This window comes from Muntiacus reevesi, chromosome 1 (genome assembly GCF_963930625.1).
Source record: "Muntiacus reevesi chromosome 1, mMunRee1.1, whole genome shotgun sequence".
Classification (NCBI taxonomy): domain Eukaryota; kingdom Metazoa; phylum Chordata; class Mammalia; order Artiodactyla; family Cervidae; genus Muntiacus; species Muntiacus reevesi.
In genome coordinates, this window is record NC_089249.1 from 7238233 (window position 1) to 7258674 (window position 20442).

The following is a 20442-nucleotide window of genomic DNA, read 5'->3' on the forward strand; positions in this document are numbered from 1 at the left end:
TGTATTCTATCAATAAGTGTGTATTGGTTGATTTTTGAGTGTTTAATCATCCTTGCTTTCTTGGGATAAATCCCACTGGTCATGGTGTAATATCTTTATATATATCCCTGGATTGTTTGCTAGGATTTTCTTAAAGATTTTTGCATCCATATTCATATGATATATTGTGTAGTTTTTTCTTTTTTTCTTATGATGTCTTTGTCTAGTTTTGGTATCAGAATAATATTGACCTCTGTTTTAAAGTGTAAGTTTTATTATTATTCAGGTATGGTAAGGCCAACGGTGGAGAAGGAAATGGCCACCCACTCCAGTATTCTTGACTTGATAATCCTGTGGACAGAGGAGCCTGGTGGGCTATAGTCCATGGGATCACAGAGTTGGATTCGACCGAGCGACTAACACTTTCACACACACACGTAAGGCCAACAGATCCAGAACTGACTGCCAGTGACAGCATAGTTTGTTATTTAGAGCCCCCAAGAGGGAGGGGCTTAATACAACGTGGGACTGCTGCTCAGGAGGCAGAGAGGGCCAGAGGTACATGTGGGTCAGACCCTTCCCAGGGCTTCTCCCTACCAACCTCCAGGTGTTTGTTTTCTATCCTTGTCTCTCTTGCACTTTCCCTTAGGGAAGAAGACCACATCCCAGATCTTTCTTCTGGGCCCTCTTTCATCCTCAGCTGACCCTTAGCTCCAGAGCCTCCTAATTTAGGAGAAGAGCCAGGTAGGTTGAAGTTGGAAGGGAGGAAGTCAAGAGTGTTCAGTTTCATGTTATTCTGGACTCCCTGTTCCACTTGGCAAACTTAGCCTCTTTACGTGGGTCATTTGTGCATTAATTCCTAGTCAAATAAGGACTTGTCATTTTTCTCCCTCTTGTAGTCTAGAACCCAGGCTTACTAAAGCAGGCAAAGACTGCGATCTAAATTGTCTCAGTTCTCCCTTGCTCAGAATGAGGGCTGTCTTTGGATTGTAGGTAGGCATGTCAAGATGTTTGAGGATTGTATGTTGTGCTGTTTCAAATGGCCTCACTCTCTGGTCTTAGAGTGAGGGGCTGGTGCAGATCAGCAGTACTGACACCTCCAAGGAGATCTTACTGAGATATTATAAACATCTAGAAGACTCAGAATACTTTGAGAACCAGATAGGATCCCAGGTGAGGAACCACTCCTTTGTATCAGTAGTTGATTAACTTGAATGGCATCAACAAACATATGAAAGATCTTTTCAGAATTGTCTTGGAGAAGGAAATGGCAACGTACTCCAGTATTCTTGCCTGGAGAATCCCTTGGACAAAGGAGCCTGGTGGGCTACTCCATGGGGTCATAGAGTTGGACACAACTGAGTGACTGACACACACATACACAATTTGTTTTAAGAATCAGCTGTAGTCTTACAATGTATGATAGTTGAGGACCAGTGTATGTAGCAATATATACACTAATTATCATTGTGGTTGATTTTTAAACATTGTATTTCCCAACTAATGATAAGTTTTATAAATTAGAATTCACATTTAAGCTACCCATAGATATATGTAGTTCTTCCAAAATGTTGTGTTTTGTAGAGTTGTGTTTAAAGGACGAGGGAGGCTCACTTTGTCATCTGACAAAATTGAAAGAGAACTTTGCTCTTAGCACCCTAAAGGTAAGTTAAAAAAAAATTTCTCAAATCATAGTGAGTCAGTTACTAAAATGCCCACTCTTAGGCCCTGCCCAGGCCAACTTTCAGGTTTGTGCTCACTGTTGGGAAATCTGTTAGCTTTTCTTTCCCAAGCATAGGCTGGGGCCGGAGATGGGTCTACTCCCCATGAGAAAAGCAGATGCTGAGTGGTGTCAGACTTTGACCTTTTAACTCAGTTAAATTGTTGTGGAAAATAAGATTTATTATTTGATGGGATCTAAGCTTTCCATACCCTGTTTGGCATCTCCTAATCTTAACAGTGATTCACAACAGCAGCAACAACAGAACCATATATTCAGTGCTTGCTATTATGCATGGCAGACACTTGCGTTACATTTAATTCTCACAACTCCGCGATGTACCTGTTAATCAGTTTTGAACTCTACTGTGCTGAATGATGAATAATTGAGGCTTAGACAGTAAGAAATTCACTAATGCCATGTAATTGATAAAATACAGATCTTGTTCTTAACCATTATATTAAATTACCCTAGTCCTTACATAATATTTACTTCCCTATACAAAGAAGTCTTCAGAGACCTGTTCCTTGAAAGTTTGGTTGGGCTCTTTTTCTTTTGCTAATTAGTACTGATTGTCCACTGTAAAATCTTGTTATCTTCACATTACAAGTTAGATGAGGATATTTTAATTTGAAATACAATTGATCCTCATTGTTTACAGATTCAGTATTTGATGATTTGCTAAAATTTACTTGTAACGTCCAAATCAAAGCCCTTGGCTCTTTCGTGGTCATTTGGGGACCTGCACAGAGCATAGAAGAATTTGATTTCTCTGACATGCACATTCTCAGCCAAGTTGAACAAGACAATGGTGACTTTTTTGTTTCCACTCTCATACTATAAACAAGTGTCCCTTTTCATGGTGTATTTATTGCCAAGCTTTTCACATTTTTGTGGGGGTTTTGTCATTTCACTATTTGAAATGGCCCCTAAGCATAAAGCTGAAATGCTGTCTAGTAATCCTAAGTTCAAGAAGGCTGTGATGTGCCTTTTGGAGAACATGTGTGTGTTAGACAAGCTTCAGTCAGGCATGAGTTATACAGCTCCTGGCTGTGAGTTCAGGGTTAATGAATCTACACTATATATTCAATTATGTGTCTTTAAACATAGACACACATTAAACAAGATTACGTATTGATCAGCTGACAAAAATGGTGTGACCAGAGGCTTGTAGGAACCTATCCCTGTATTTCCCCTAGGAGTAATGCTTCAGCATCACTGACTCAGTGTTGGCAGGACCTTTGCAGAACACAGCTACTGTGAATAAGCAAGAATGGGCATCAGCTGTGTGTGCAGTAAAGGGTCACTGTCCTGCACCTTACTCCTGCCGTTACTTCTCTTTTCATTCTCTGCTACCTTTTCCTGTTCACTGAGCTCTCTTCTCTGATGACTTTGTTCAGATTTCCTTTTTGCTCTTCCACTCACTGTTACTTTTTAGTACGTAAAAAATATTTGCTGAGTAAGGATGAGACGTGGTCTGTATCATGTCTGGGCTTGGGTGACTGCGTGGTGTTCTTTCTTTAGTCAATTTTACTGACAGAAGCTGAAGACAAGCTCAACACCCTTCTGCCAGAGACGGAACATCCGAGCCATAAGGACCTCTCTCAGTGTTCTGCTGGCGAGCTGGAGACCGTGGTGGAGGCCAGACTGCAGCTGGCTGCTGTTGCCCTGCAGAGACACCGGGCAGCGTACAGGCGAGTGTCTGCACACACGGTGTCCTCCTCACCCTGACTGGCTCAGTATCCGCAGTTTTATGTAAGCTCCATAACTTCCTAGAGTAACAGAGCAGGCCAGTGAGTCAGGGTTCCTTTTTTTACATGGTACTACACTTAAAACTATAGTCCTCAACAAATGAGTTGGTTTATTAAAGCACATAGCTCAGATGTCTCATGTCGAACATTAGCAAATTCACAGACCTCTCCTTTTAAAAATTAATCTATTTTTTTTAAAGGCAGAATCTAAATTCCTTATAGCTTTTTACAAATAACACCTGTGGAATGTTTTTTTCCAACCAATAACAATGGATAACCAATAACAATATTAAAAAGTTAACTCTATTTTTGAGAAGTTACTATGAACTATGCTGTGCTGAACCACTGAATAAACTGTTGTAGGTGGCAGATTTTTTTAATGTGATGCAATTGCTAATGTCAGATTTTTCCTTTCATTTGTTCATTGATTGATTCGTATATAGTGATCAGTATCTGTTGACATGCCAGGTCACTTCAGTCATGTCTGATTCTTTGTAATCCTATGGTCTGTAGCTTGCAAGGCTCCTCTGTCCGCGGAACTGTCTAGGCAAGAATACTGGAATGGGTTGTCATGCCCTCCTCCAGGGGGTCTTCCTGACCCAGGGGTTGTAACCACATCCCTTGTGTCTCCTGTATTGGCAGGCAAGTTCTTTACCACTAGCGCCACCGGGGCCTTCTCCCACCTGTCTGCAGTGTGGCAGACCTAGGTTAGATCACTTTTCACTTTCTTTCATATGCTGAGTACCTCTTTCTTGGGCTCTATTCTAGACACTGAGGATACAAAGATGAATAGAATATAGTTTCTGTATTTAAAAACTCATAGACATATAAACACTTGAGTAGTTAAAATGCTTCTCAATGATTTTTTAATATTGAATAATATAGAAATATACTTTAAAGAGCTTCCCATATCAGTAGTGACCATCACCTCTATCATGAGTATACTTTCAAAAGTGATGTTTTGAATAATGAGCAAATTTCTTATATTAACATTCATTCATTCATTCACAAAATAATTTAGGGGCATCTACAATATGCTAGGCATAGTCCTAAGTTCTGTATCCCAGTAGGCAAAAAATACATAACAATATTGACAAAAATCCTACCCTCATGGAGTTTATAATCTAATAGAAGATAAACAGGCTGACAATAAACTGTAAACCTAACCGTTAGGTAAACTGTATAGTGTAGCCAAAAATAAGTGTTGCAGAGAATATCTGAAGGCAGGAGGAAAAGGAAGGCTATCCTTTTAAAATTGTGCTGTTGTAGTAAAGAGAATGACTCCATCTAGATGTTCATTAACTGACTGCTCCCACTCCCCCTTCTGCCCCATGCCCAGACAAGCAGAGAAGAAAGCCTAGTTGCCCCCTCCTTTGGTGCTGGTGGGCAGTTTAAACCGCACAGATGCTGACCCGCACCTGGGAGGCCTTAACCCAGCCCCGCCTGTTAACCACCATAAAGCCCAGGCAGTTGCCTTTCTCTTCTCTCTTTAGACGTTTTCACCTGTTTGGGAGGCGGCTGTGCCCTTCTTGGATAGTTTCCCTATGGAAGTAGTCCACCTCTGCATAGTCTTCTTGATGTGCTTGGCATCGGTGCCGACATATAGCCCAAATCTGGGGTGGTCAGGTTAGATTTGTTGATGAGGTGACATCTGAACAAATAAACATGGGGGTTGCCCACGCAAACACCTGTGGACAGAGTGTTGTAGGCTGTCTGAGGGATAGCGCAGGGCCTCTTGTGGCTAAATGCAGCAAGTGAGAGTTTTCAGAGGTCCTCGCAGATGTCCTTGGTGGGGGAGGCAGATCATAAAGGGTTTTGTGGCCAGGGTGAAGATTCTGGCTTTTCCTCTGAGGGAACTAGGGAGTCATATTGTTTTGAGCAGAAGAATGACATGATCTGATTTTCAGTTTCAAGGGATGACTCTAGTTGTTAGGTGGAGAATTGATTGTAGGAGAGAAAGGGTTTGAAAGCAGAGAGATCAGCTGGGGAAGCTGTTGTAATAAGAAGAAAGATGTTAGTGGTTCTGAAAAGGGTGGCAGCACTGAGGGTGCTGAGAAGTCGTTGGATTCTGGGTGTGTTTTGAAAGTAGAGCCGTTAGAATCTGCTGGTGTATTAGCTGTAGAGTAGTGAGAAAAAGAGAGGAGTTTCAAGAGAAATTGTCCCTCACCAAAATGGGGAAGACTGCAGAAGTACAGGTTATTTAAGGGAGAGATCTGAAGTTACATTTTGTACGTGTTTAGATTGAGATGTCCCTTTGAGGTACAATTGGCAATGTCAAATATTCTTGGAGTCTTTAGAATATAGATAATATTTAAAGCCTCTGTTTTTTAAAATACATATTTGTTTGGCTGCCCCAGGTCTTAATTGTGGCATGGGGCATGTAGGATCTAGTTCCCTGACTAGGGATCGAACCTGGGCCCCCTGCATTGGGAATGCAGCAGAATCTTAGTTACTGGAACACCAGGGAAGTCCTTTAAAGTCTTTATAATGAATGAGATTCCTTAGGGAGTGTGAGTAGATGAATGAAAGAAAAAGACCAAGGACTGAGGGTTGGGTGTGGTAAAAGATTGGGGAGAAAATGAGTAACCAGCCAAGGAAACTGAGAAGAAATGACTAGTTAAAAAAAAAAAAAAGGAAAGAAAAGAAAACCAAGAGATTATGAAATCTGGAAATCCACGTGAAGAAAGTGTGTCAAGGAGAATGGAATGATCAGCTGTGCCAAGAGCTCCATAGACGGAGATGAGAACAGAGAATTCACGATTGGATGATTTATAAACATGGACATCACCAGTGCTTTGTACTTTGACAGTAGTAATTTTCGAAGGTAATGGGGAAAGAACATGTTTAGAGTGGGTTTATGATAACATGGGAGGAGAGAAATTGGAGTACGCAAGTAAAGATGATTCTTTTGAGGAATTTTCATGTAAAGGGAAATAGAAGAATAGAGTGAAGTTGGTAGAAGTAGGATCAAGAGAAGTTTTTTTGAGATGAGAGCAACAATAATGTATTATATACTGATGAAAATGACCCAGGAGAGAGAGTGAATCTGATGCTCTGATATAATTTGTACACAGTAGGGTCGGATTCCAGTCCAGTCTTTTCTGTTTCTCTAATGCAGAATAAAATTATCCCGTAGCTTGGAATTTCAGAAAGGTCCCTGGGGACTAGCCAGGAACCTGCTTGCTGCCTGCCCTGAGTATAGTTGGAAAAAGAGTAACCCAAGACAAATAAGTTCCTCAGATGGATGCTTTTGGCAAGTGCAGGGTCCAGACTGGCACTGACAATGAAATGCAGAAACCTTGAGAAATGAACTTGGAAACTGGTCTTGACATCACAAAGCTGGAACAGAGACAAAGCCAAATTTGTCTCATAGAGATTAACTTAGGAAATGCAGGACTCCCACGGAAAATAACTGCTGGTAAAGTTAGCACAGAGGCAAATACCATAAACCACATGAGGAAACAGCCTCAGAAGAGAGCAGGCTTTGCAGCCCAAGATATGAACTGTTCAAAGATGTGAAGGATGGAAGAGAATGAAACAAGATTATAAAAGGAATAGGTGAATTTAGGGGGAAAAAAAACTAAATAGAGATTTTTAGAGCTGAAAAATATAATCATTGAATGAAAAGAAGAAATGATCAAATTAGATGGAAATAATTTTTTCCCTCTCCTTTCTCAGCATACTGAAATTCTGTGCATTAGGCACTATGTATTGGATCCAGAATTTGGAAAGGGACTTAATTTTTTAGATGGCCGTTCTCTTTAAACAGAAGTGCTCCTGCAGCCTTTGCAAAGGGGGAGTCAGTTCAGCAGAAACCCCCTTTGCTTGTGCCTAGATTGGTAACATACAGTCTTCTCATCATTGTGAGCCTTGATTGAAGGCTTTCCATAGTGGTTATTCAGTCGCTAAATTGCAACCTCATGGACTATAGCTCGCTGGGCTCCACTGAGTCCACATTTAAGTTTGATTTTATGTTAGAGACAGTACAGGTTTGGGGGAATTTGTATTTTTGTGGTTTCTAAGCAGTGATGAAAATCCATAAAGTCTGTTTGGGGCAGTGATTCTCAAATGTGGTCTGCAGATCTCTGGTTGTTCCTGAGACACTTTCAGGGAGGTCTGTGAGGTTAGAACTATTTTTATATTAGTTTATAACATAGTAAACTATGTGTATGATAGTTTGTAAAACGAAGATGTTTTTTGCCTTTTCTGTGTGTTGTTATTTGCAACTGATGCTGCAAAAGCAACAGTGGTAAAACTTCCATCAGCTCACCATGAATCAAAGCAGTGACACCAAAGCCAACTAGTTATCCTTCTGTTCTTCACTGCTGCATGCTTGCGATTAAAAAAAAGACAAGGCAGATTCACTTAAGAATGCTTTTGCTGAAGCAGTAGAATCTGTTACATTCATAAATACCTACTCTTAAATAAATTTGTAATAATCTGTGGGAATATATTAAGTGGGAAGTGTACCTCAAGTTGTGGTTCCAAATAGGAAAAGGAGTACATCAAGGCTAAATATTGTCACCCTGCTTATTTAACTTATATTCAGAGTACATCATGAGAAACGCTGGGCTGGAGGAAGCACAAGCTGGAATCAAGATTGCCAGGAGAAATATCAATAACCTCCGATATGCAGATAACACCACCCTTATGGCAGAGTGTGAAGAGGAACTAAAAATCCTCTTGATGAAAGTGAAAGAAGAAAGTGAAAAAGTTGGCTTAAAGCTTAACATTCAGAAAACTAAGATCATGGCATCTGGTCCCATCACCTCATGGGAAATAGATGGGGAGACAGTGGAAACAGTGTCAGACTTTATTTTTGGGGGCTCCAAAATCACTGCGGACGGTGACTGCAGCCATGAAATTAAAAGACACTTACTCCTTGGGAGGAAATTTATGACCAACCTAGAGAGCATATTAAAAAGCAGAGACATTACTTTGCCAACAAAGGTCCATCTGGTCAAGGATATGGTTTTTCCAGTGGTCATGTATGGATGTGAGAGTTGGACTGTGAAGAAAGCTGAGTACCGAAAAATTGATGCTTTTGAACTGTAGTGTTGGAGAAGACTCTTGAGAGTCCCTTGGCCTGCAAGGAGATCCAGCCAGTCCATCCTGAAGGAGATCAGTCCTGAATATTCATTGGAAGGACTGATGCTGAAGCAGAAACTCCAATACTTTGGCCACCTCATGCGAAGAGTTGACTCATTGGAAAAGACCCTGATGCTGGGAGGGATTGGGGGCAGGAGGAGAAGGGGACGACAGAGGATGAGATGGCTGGATGGCATCACCAACTCAATGGACATGAGTTTGAGTAAACTCCGGGAGTTGGTGATGGACAGGGAGACCTGGCATGCTGCAGTTCATGGGGTCGCAAAGAGTTGGACACGACTGAGCGATTGAACTGAACTGAATTGAACTGAACTGTACCTCAAGCACTCCCTTTGCGTAGCACAGTCTGATGGCTGTCTTGAGGAAGAGAATGCATGTGGATGAATTGAGAGCTGGCTAAGTTGTTTTTCTCATGGAACAACATTTTTGTTTGTAAAAATAGCTGACAAACCATGATTATTCAGAGTTGGATATTTGACAGGCATTTTGTTGAAAATGAGTGAAATGAACATGCCATTTCTAGGTAAACAACTAATTGTTTTTGTTGCCAGTGATAAAATCTAAACGTGCTTGAGAAAACTGGAGTTTTGGAAAATTTGTGTTTGCTATCATGAGCTTGACAGTTTTCTAATGCTTAGGTTTTTTTGGATGAGACTGGCGGTGACATTAATGGGCATTGTTTTTTAAAAATTGTGTAATGAAATGCTTCAACATCAAGGGGATCTGTATAACTCAGGAAGCTTATGTTTTCTAAATGACCGCATATGAGGTTCCCAAGTCCTGGTTAACAAGAAAGACCATTAGGTTTTCATGTAACTGAGTAGGAAAAGTGCATCAGTGGATGGTGTTACATTTCACATAGCAACAAACTTAAGAAGCTATAATTTGTTGGGCTTCCCTGGTGGCTCAGACAAGAATCTGCCTGCAATGCGGGAGGCCTGGGTTTGATCCCTGGGTTGGGAAGATCTCCTGAAGGAGGGCACAGCAATTCTCTCCAGTATTCTTGTTTGGAAAATCCCCATGGACAGAGGAGCCTGGTGGGCTACCATTCATGGGGGTGCAAAGAATCTGACATGATTGAGCAACTAAGCATATCATTTGTCACATGTTGGTATAGTATCAAGGAAGAATATTCACAATTATTTGAAGAGGCTCTTAAAATACTCCTTCCATGTCCAGTCACTATCTGTGTGAGGCCTAGTCTTCTGTACTTCAACCAAACATTATGTCACAACAGACTGACTAGTCTTCTATTCAGTAGATTTTCTCTTTTCAAGTCAGATATTAGAGATTTGCAAAATGCAAAAACAATGGCATCTTTCTCACTATTTTTTGTTTTTGAAAATATATTTTCCATAAAATACATTATTTATATTGAAATGTAATGAAGTTTTATTTTTAAATGAATTAGTAAATGTTAATGAATTTAAACATGACTCAATTTAATTTCCAATATGGTAATTATTAATAGAGCTCTTTGGTGGTTCTCACTTATTTTTAAGAATGTAAACGGGTGTTTAGATTAAAAAGAAAACTTGGGACCCACTGGTTTAAAGTATTGACACATTTGTAACCATCTTTAAACTACACTGGTAGTTGGTTAAAATAGGCTTACATGGCTCAGAGGGTAAAGAACAGGCCTGCAATGCAGGAGACACAGGAGGCATGGCTTCGATCCCTGGGGTACTAAGATCCCCTGCAGGAAGAAATGGCAACCCAGTATTCTTGCCTGGGAAATTCTATGGACAGAGGAGCCTGGTGGGCTACAGTCCAAAGGATTGCAAAGAGGCAGACATGACTGAGCAACTAAGTACACATGATAATACACCATTTTCCCCCCTGAAGTCTGAAGACAAAGGAACTTTTACTATATTATTTCCTATAGAAAATAAATGATTTGAATATATCATATGTAAATATATATTTAGAAAATATTTATATATCTTAATGTATATTATATATATGATTATGTGTGTTATCACTATATAGAATATATATGTGTCTCTATATATGGAAAATAATGAATATATGATTTCCCATGGTGGCAGATGCAACTGTTTTCTCCAAACTGTGTCTCAGAGAGCAATAGCAACTGTGGAAAATATTTCTTGTCTCTTACTTTCTTTGTTTCCCCAGCTCTCTACATGTCTTACATATACCCTTTTAGTGTGGAGGGTAAGAGTGATTTTTTTTCTTTAGTGAAGAAGAATGAAATGAGAAACTAAACATTATAAAATAGCATAGAAAGGAATGTCACAACAGAACTTTAATTTGACAACCAGATAGATGTATGCAAATAATATGCAAGTATACCAGAATCGCACCAATTTTAAGTCCATGAGCCAGGCCCTTGGGACAAAACCTGCGAAAACTTTGCTATTGCTGGCTGTCTGTGACAGCGCTGTCACTTGGGAAAGTCTACTGTCAGGATGAATGTGTTTTTGCGGGTGAACTTCACCCTCTGTGAGCTTCCGTTTGGGCGCTGCTGAGAGTGTTGGACAGTCCCTTTTCCAAATGATGGTTAGCTTGACATTTCATGATTCTTCTAATAAAATTATGTGTCAAGGAAATTGAAAGGCACGTTCCCTCGGGTGACAGGTGGAGCAAGCCACATAGATTTATGAGAACAAACTGACCACTTTTGTCATGAATGTTAATAAGAAATAAATGAGATCAAAGTTACGCAAACTGTATTTCTACTCCTTTCAGGGCTGCCTCTCTATTTCAGAATCCCGTCTTCTTCTTCTTTTTTTAATGTTCCTTTCTATTCTCCTTTGTATTTAATTTATTGTCTAAATCGGATAACATTTGAGCCTTTTAATTTTGTGTCAGAATGAAATGGCCTTCTATTGGGATTCAGACTGTTTATAGTCAGCAATCCTCCTGCTCTTTCTGTCTGCCTAGTGCAGAGGAGAAAACTGGAAGTTGTCCCTTGTGCAACTAAGCAGCATCAGGTGGATTGAGACATACCAGTATGTTTATATTTTATTCACTAAGTTTTGGGGTTTGCAAGATTCCAGACTTTGTATCTCACTTCTCTTGAAATCAGAATTAGGCCTTCAGATCAGAAGAGTGAGATAAGTACTGTTTTCTTCTTCCAAGTTCTCTAGTTGCTATCCTGTGCTAACTCTGAAGCTACTCGATAAACAAAGTGCCTTAGAAGCGTGTTTGTAACCTTCAGGGAGGAAGGTGTAGGGGAGAGGAGATTCTGTACCTATACACAAACCCCATCAACATTATGTTGTTTTCTTTTTGTTTGTTTGTTTATTGCTTGCTTGTTTGATTTTAATTTTCTAAAAAAAACTAGTTTAGATAATCACAAGCCATATTTTAGAAAATACAAGTATCTAAACCAGTTTAATGACCGAGTAAAAATCCTGAGAGTTTGAAATTCAGCAATGGCTGAAAAGCTTTGATGCTGGTTAACAACTCAGAAAAAAACCAGTTTAGTCCTTGCGTTTTCCCTGTCCAACTTTATACATCAATAATGACAGCTAGGAGGATTATAGCAAGGATGCACTGAATACCGTCTGTTTGCTGAGCACTCCTCTTTTCTGAGAACATCCTGCTCTCCATAGAATGCCAACTCTGTGAGGTCAGGTACTGTATCCATAACCCCAAGATTTGCTTCTGGCCCACAGCAGGTGCTCAATACATATTTTTGAGCATATAAAAGACTAATATCCTTTGACATCCTTAAGATAACCCCATTTAATGAAGCTTACTGAGTAGAAGGCAAGGCAAAAGACATTAAAAACTGGACAAAGAGGGCCTTTAGGTACAGTTAACAATAATCAGATAGTAATACAAATGTGGGACCAAGTAACACTGTGCCAGGATAAACAGAACGCAGTGTGTTAGAACTGTAAAAAGGAAGAGTCCACACAGCAGAAGGATGAGTCAGAATGCTGCCGGCTCCAGTGACCTGGGTTCTGATCCTGCCTCCCTTTCTATCCGAGTCACCTTCGTTGTTCAGTCGCTCCGTCGTGTGTGGCTCTTCGTGACTCCCTGGACTGCAGCACGCCAGCCTTCCCTGTCCTTCACTATCTGCTGGACTTTGCTCAAACCCATGTCCATTGAGTCACCTTAGGCAAGTCATTTAGCATTTCTGGGTCTCAATTAGCTCACCTATCAAATAGGAATGATAATAATGCATACTTTGTAGGTTTGTGGTGGGGATTAATTCACAGAAAGCACTAACATAGCTCCTGGCAGGTGGTAAACACAGTAAACACCAGTTACCATTTTAAAAAAAGATTGAGGGAAGACGAGAGAGAGGATATCTTTTGATACAACACGTGGGTGCATACCAAAAAAAGGCTTTAAAATGTAATGAAGATCTGAGCATGTGTACATACCTTGGGAGCCTATACACAGAGACTATATACCTTCTTAGAAGTGTTCCTGGGCCCTGATGAAGACCCTAACTGACCCAAAGGAGATGGTGTACTGGCCACAGCCAGGGAGGCTCTGGAAGGAGGACCAGGGGAACGACATGATCTGATTTACATCTTGAAGAGAGATTGATGTGGCCACTGGGTAGAGACGAGGACCACAGGGGTGGGAGCCCTGTCAGACAGGCTGGCCAGGAAGTTCCCACAGCTGTCTGCCTGGAGATGTTGGTGGCTTGGATGGAGGCATTAGCAGTGGCAGTGAAGGAAGGAAGGAGCTGCTGGATAGCATCCAGATTTGAAGGTGAAGCCGACAGAACTTGTTGTCAGATTGAACATGGAGTGTGAGGCCAAGGGGAAGCAGTGGTGATACTGGGCTCTTGATCTGGGGTAGAGAACGGGAAGGAGCAGCAGGTTTGGTGGAGGAGGCGGAAGGGAGGGGGAGGGGGAGGGGCTCTGCTTTTAACCCATGCTGGTTTCCTAGGCCTTTTATACAGCTCATGAGGCTCTCACGCACGTGTACTGCGGTAGTATGCCATTCCCTCCTCCGGCGGGCAGAAGGTTTGCTATCCCCTTCTCCCAAGGGCGGAAGGAGAAGAGGGCATCAGAGGATGAGATGGCTGGACAGCATCACTGATGCAACGAACGTGAATTTGGGCAAACCCCGGGAGACAGTGAGGGACAGGGAGGCCTGGAGTGCTGCAGTTCATGGGGTCACAAAGAGTCGGACATGACTGGGCGACTGAGCAACAAGTTTCCTAGGGCTAGCATAACAAAGTACCTAAGACTGGGTCTTAAAACAACAGAATTTTATTGTCTCACAGTTCTGGAGGCTGACTGTCCAAAAATCAGGGCGTTGGCAGGACCTCGCTCTTTTTGGCAGCTCTGGAGGGAGCCCTTCCTCACCTCTTGTTGCTGCCAGCTATCTTTGGTGTTTCGGATCGTGTAGATGCATCACTCCAGTCACGGGCTGCCTTCTCCCCATGTGTCTTCACATCAACTTCCCTCTGGGCATGTTTGTTTCTCTGTCCATGTCTGTCTTTCTGTCCAAATTTCCCCCGTTTGTAAGGACACTGGTTATATTGGAATGCGGCTTTCCAGGTAACACTAGTGGTTTCCAGGTAACACACCTGCCAATGCAGGAGACGCAAGAGACGCGGGTTTGACCCCTGGGTCAGGAAGATCTCCTGGAGAAGGAAATGGCAACTGTCTCCAGTATTCTTGCCTGGAGAATCCCATGGACAGAGGAGCCTGGCGGGCTATAGTCCATAGGGTTGCAAAAGTCAAACATGACTGAAGCGACTTAGCAGAGCATGTAACACATAATGACCTTGTTTTAGCTTGTTTACCTCTGTCAAGACTCTATTTACAAGTCAGAATGCATGCTGAGGCACAGAGGGTTAGGACCTCAACACGGTTTAGCTCATAACACCTCTTAAATGTGATTGTTATTTACTATTCAAGTGGAGAGATCAAGTGAGCAATTAGATAAATGGATATAGTGTCCATTTGGCTTTCATCCAGTCTGTGTATAAAGTAGCGTAGCAACAAGCATTACAGGTAGATTATTCCGCACTTGAATTTTGTTTTGGTCTAGATTTTCAAATGAGAAGACCTGTTGACATATATTATTAAAATATTTTTAAAAAGTGTGACATCAATTGTATGTATATCATCATATAGGGAAAGAGGATGGGATGATTTAAAGTGAAGAAAAACTTACATCCCGGGCAACAGGAAGTGAGAAGAGTTCCTATCTCCTGGCTTCTATTTTCTTCATTAAGTCCATTTACCTCTTGGCACTGCTAGATACTAATTGAGCAAAAATTTTCAAGAGTTTCCAAGTGCATAGCAACACAGTTTTATGGCATCAAAAAAACCTGGAGAACCATATTCTGATGTATAGAAAATACATCTGTGCTCATTTTATTAATGAGTGTTTGAGTAAATTTTGTTTTAGATCTTGGAAACATTCATTCTTTTGTTCACACTTTTCATTTAAAAATATTTTTTAACTTCTATTGTGTCTGAGCCACTAGATGCTGGATTTTTGCAAGGAATAAGATAAATTAGGTGAGACTCTACAGTGGTTTGCAGGCAGTTAAATAGTGTGATAAGTGCCCTCTTGTGGCTAAGACCACACTAGCGCACACAGACAGGGCACCTAATAGTTTTTGGGGGGGTGGGAATATGGGGAGGGTTTCTTTTGGAGGAAGAGACTTAGGAAATAAGGTATAAATGCCACAAGTGAAGTGTAATATTAATAATGTTTAAATTATATTCTCTATTTTAGTGCTGCGATAGTATTTTCCACACTTAAACTTCTCCAGGATTCAAAACTTTTTAAAAAGAAGGTAGTAGAAGATGACTCAGAGAATGGCACCTCTCCAGGAAGTAATGTATGTATGAATTTAATGTTTATCCTTATAATACTTATTATGGAATAATTATTGACATGCTAGGACACTGTCTCATTATTTAAATGAAACAAAGGGGTAAAGTACTGAAAACATTGAGTTCAGAATAAAAAGATCTGTGTTTAAGTCCCATGTTGATGCTATTTATTAGTCAGTATACCTTGGGCAAGTTCCTTAAAATTTTTTAAAAGAGCTGTGTAATCTCATTTAGGAACTGAAGAAATTGGATGTAATAGTGACTGAAGTCCCACCAGATATATCATTCTAGTCTTCTAGATCTGGTGTCACCAGTAAATGAAGTTGTTTCACAATACTTGGTCTTCATTTCACTTTCAATTATATTTGTTCTTTAGCATTACCAGTGTGACACGTGTGCTGTTTCCCATCTTGAATTTCTCACAATTAGATTCTTCTGCTCTTAAGCTCTCAAATCTATATGGCAACTGGTGTCTCACATTCTTTGAAATTTTATGGACTTCAATTAGACCAAGTAATTTAATAATACAGGATTGTTTAGGATTAAAATATAAAGATTCAGTACACTAAACCCTTGCTCATTTTAAAATGAATAAAATAAAGCTTAAGCTTTACTAATAAAATTGCTACTGTCTAAGTCTTTACAAAACAAAACTAATTGACTCATTTCTTACTATATTAAAAGCAATATATATGCTAAAAAGCAATCTGATTCTGAAAATTTACTTAGAGTGGTGGCTGTCAGTTGGGGGTGATTTTGCCTCTCAGGGGACATTTGCAGTGCCTAGAGACATTTCGGTGGTTCTAACTAGAGGCAATGCTAATAACATCTACTGGCTAGAAGCCAGGGATGTTGCTCAGCATCCTGTAACACACGCGGCGTTTCCCCCACAAGTGTCTGGCCCAGAATGTCAGTCGTGCTGAGGCCGAGAAGCCCTGATTTAGATTAAGCATGACTTGGCTTTTCAACAGTAACGGGCATATAGGTGGAGATTAAAGTACATAGATAGGTATTTTTTTCTGTAAATCTAATCTAAGTAGTAGACCCCTCATTCTAATCATGATTCTCTCCCTGGTTCTCTGTTCCCTTCTTACTCTGGTCCCAGGAACAGCTCACCCTCTCCTCCTCTGCACCTCACCCGTCAGTCTCTTTAGCTCCCATCAAGTCCAGGTCACAGCTCCTTGATAACAGATGTTGCTGACTGGTTGGAGATGGTGAACTGTCAGAGATGCACAGCAGGAAATTCCTAGAACAAAGAGGCATTGTTGTAGATGAAGTGTCTGAGATGATAGCTCACAGACAATTGTTAGCTCTCAGTTGAAGAGCTCCTTTGTCACCTCCCTCCCATTGGTCACTTCCTTTGTAAACTTAAACAATAAGGATAGTAAGTCATAAAATATGTCAGCAGCACCTAGCAATATAACTTAGTCAGTTAAGACTGTGGGCTCTAAATTCAGAAAGACACAAGTGTGAATCCTAACCTCTGCCAGAATATGATGGGGTTTAAGCAAATAGTTAGCCTCCCTAGGCTTCACTTCTCAACTCTGAAAAACAGAGAATGACAATAACCGCTCTTTGGCTTGTCAGGAGGATTAAGTGAGATAATATGTATAAAGCATGTAGCACAGCCCCTGGCATGTAATAAGCACTCAATAATTAGTCAATATTGCTGTTTTTCAGCCTTTAAAATGATGGTCACAAAATCTTTGAAGGTATGGAAACTGTTGATATAGTTTGCAATGAAAAATTCAGACTGTAAATCTAGTTTTCAACAGTGGGTACACAGAGAAAAAGAAAGCACTTAAATGAGGATCAGTGTTAACAGTGATTTTACTTGTTTTTTGTGTATCTTTTATGTTTTATAGAATGTTAAAGAATAATTTCTAAAATTAAAAATTTAACGCTACTAAATGGTATCAATGCTTCCCTTAACTTATATTTAACACTAGACTAGAACTTGGGCATTTTTAAGTGGAAAGATAATCATCATTTTGATATTGTCTAGGCGACTGAAAGTAAAGACGACAATTTTTTAGATCCTATTTCCCTAAATTCTCGAGAATATTTCAACATTCATCTGTGGTTGAGGTGCCGCTTAGCCTTGGTGACTGCATTTGTTGCCCAGATTCGTGGCATTGGAATCGTGAAAGGTACAAATATCCTGTCTCTTCAATCAAAGCTTTCATAAAATTTAATTTTACTTAGGTAACAGAGGTTTTATTGGGATGTATTTTATTATAACATTAACATTTTATAGCTTCTTAGCTTGATCTGTTTCCAGAATTTTAAAAATTGAGATATTAAACGAGGATAATCATTTTCAGCAGTCCCTTTTATCACTGAAAATGGCATATATGTTACTGATGTATGCATTGCAGGCAATGAGATTTCGGAATACTAATGCCCAAGCCCTCCTGTCATCTAGGAAGGCAGCCTGGTGCAGGGGTCCAGAGAGCAGCTTCTGGAGCCACCCTGCCTTGAGTTCAAATTCTCTATCCACCACTTCCTTGCTGTGTGATCTTGGCCAAATCACTTAATCCCCCTATGCCCCAGTTTCCTCCTCTGTAAAATAGAAATAGGGTACCTACTTCATAGGATTATTTCCAGGATAAATGGGTTAAATTTCTAAAGGTCTTAGATTACAACCTGGCACCTACAAATATTAGTGCTGGCAGTGGTTAATAGTTATCTCTATGTGAGCCTATCTATTTACCCATCTCTACCGTCTCCCAAATTAAATTAATTCATGCAATATCATTATTACTTTTGCAGCATTTGAATACTCTAAAGTACTTCCCCCAAATTACATTTATTTTCAATGTTTCATGTAGTCTTGTTTTCCATCTTTGCACCTTCCTTCTATTTTATACAATATTCCTATGATAAATTTTGAGGATATTATGCTTATACAGTTTTTTCCTTTCTCGGTGCACTTTAAGTAACTGTGTTTGTTTATTTTAGAAAACGATATAACAGATTATGTGAGCCTTATCAATGAAGTGTGTGTGGAGGCAAAAGCTGCAGGTGACAGGGAGCTGCAGGCTGAATTCTTGATGCAAGCTGTAATTATCGGCCTACAAGAAAAGCATTTAAAGGCAGACATCATAAAAAGCCTTCAGGTAGGAAGGCAGCCTCATCCGCGTTGATATTTACTGAAGGATTCTGGTTAGAATAAAAGGAGAGAGTTTAAATTTCCATTAGTTACTGCTTGTATGGCCGTCAATATGGCCAGCTCTTGTTTCAGTGAATTGTAAATGGTACTATCAGATGTAATAATTTTATTTTAATAGGAGGTAATACAGTTGCTTGAAGGGCATGACTTTATTTCTCCTCGATCTCATTTAACCTTGGTGAGAAGCATGCTTTTGCTGGATGATTTAACAAAAGCTGAGAAATTCAAGGAAACTCCTTCTTCGAAAATAGAAAAATTGTATTTGTTGACTCAGTCTCACAGCATTCTTATAGAACAGGTGAGAATGCTTTACTGTCCAAAAGATTTAGAAACTTACTCTTCTTTTTCTTATTGCAGACCTTTCTTGTCTTATTAGACACATTAGCTAACTACTTATTAAAATGTTTCTTTTACAGATGATAAGTTTTGGAGAAACAATTGAATTGCCTTCATCAAACACTGACTATGCAAGTCCATTACTGCCTTTGAAAAATATTTATCTTCCTCATGTCATGTTATTGGCCAAAACAAAAATGAGAATTGGTAAGGACACTTAAACATGTATTCAAGACACTGATAAAAAGGCTTAATTTATTTTCAAGCAGGCTATCTTGTGAGTGCATTTAATTTGGGGCAATATTTATGAATACCCAGATTCCATTTATTTAAAAAATAGTTGAAAAAATTATTATTCGTGCCATGTTATTCCTTGCGCACAAAGGCATTTAATTAAATAGCTGGTTATACAAAGCTACTTACACAGTGTAATCCTTTAGTTGAAAAGTAGTTTGGATGGAAGGATAGTGGAAATGTTAGAAGGCAATTATCTACTCAGTTCTTTCTTTTGCTGATGAAGGAACAGACATCTGATCACCTACCATGTGCCAGCCTCCATGTGAGGTCCTGGGAAGCTACTAGAGATGAAAACAGATGTAGTTCCTGCTCTTAACCTTGAAGATAGAGATAAACAAGTAAACAAATCATATACAGGAATGAATATTATATCATTTATCATATTATAAATATTGTATAAAACACTTTAATATTTATTCAATATTCATACATTTTTATAATATCTAGAAAATTTAATACAACATATATTTTATAGAAATCTGCATTTGACAACAATTATATAAGAAATCTGCAAGGATATAGAAAGCTTAAATATGATGATGAGTTATGTTTATGTATGTAATTATAATTAGTGTTATAAAAGATGTGGGTAAGGTCTATTGATAAAGAATAGCAAAGGAAGGGGTGTCTATTTAAGTACTGAATAGAATAATTGTAAGGGCCTCTTTGGGGAGGTGGTATTTAATTCTGGACTGTAAGTATTATGCATATGCATAGTAGAGTCATGAATATTGCATAGTGGAGTCATGCATAGTGGAGGCAGAGCAAGCAGTGAGTTGTAGGTTCTGAGGTCAGGACACACTTGACATATTCTAGAACTGCAAGGAGACTATTACAGCCAGAGCAGAGTGGGGTAGGGGCAGCCTAATGGGAGGAGGTGATCAGGGAACAGTTTATGTTTCGGAGGATTACCCTGGCTGCTGGGTGAAGAATAGATTGGAGGATAGCCTGAAGCCAGCCAAGAGAGGACCTGATTGTAGAAGGTAGACCAGTAAGCCAGAGGGGGGGGGGGGGGGGGTGTGTGTGTGTGTGTGTGTGTGTGTGTGTGGGGGGGGGGTGTGTGTGTGTGTGTGTGTGTGTGTGTGTGTGTGTGTGTGTGTGCGCGCGCGCACGTGCGTGCATGCGCTCAGTTGCTCAGTCATGTCTGACTTTTTGTGGTCCCATGGACTGTAGCCTGCCAGGCTCCTCTGCCCATGGGACTTTCCAGGCAAGAGTACTGGAGTGGAGTGCCATTTCCTTCTTCAGGGGATCTTCCTGATCCAGAGATCGAATCAGCGTCTCTTACATTTCCTG

The 20442-nt window shown here is 40.1% G+C and overlaps 1 protein-coding gene across 7 annotated transcripts in view; it reads left to right on the forward strand.

Moving 5' to 3' along the window:
* CFAP54 (cilia and flagella associated protein 54) overlaps positions 1-20442 on the forward strand; it is a 292191-nt gene that overhangs the window by 187924 nt on the left and 83825 nt on the right. For 6 of the 7 annotated variants that reach the window (XM_065937187.1, XM_065937217.1, XM_065937208.1 and 3 more), the window contains 7 exons: positions 1564-1643; positions 3224-3393; positions 15244-15349; positions 17350-17494; positions 18306-18463; positions 18635-18814; positions 18933-19059. In XM_065937187.1, the coding sequence (XP_065793259.1) occupies positions 1564-1643; positions 3224-3393; positions 15244-15349; positions 17350-17494; positions 18306-18463; positions 18635-18814; positions 18933-19059 (966 nt within the window). The remainder of the gene's footprint in view (positions 1-1563; positions 1644-3223; positions 3394-15243; positions 15350-17349; positions 17495-18305; positions 18464-18634; positions 18815-18932; positions 19060-20442) is intronic. The other variant, XM_065937224.1, reaches the window with a different exon arrangement.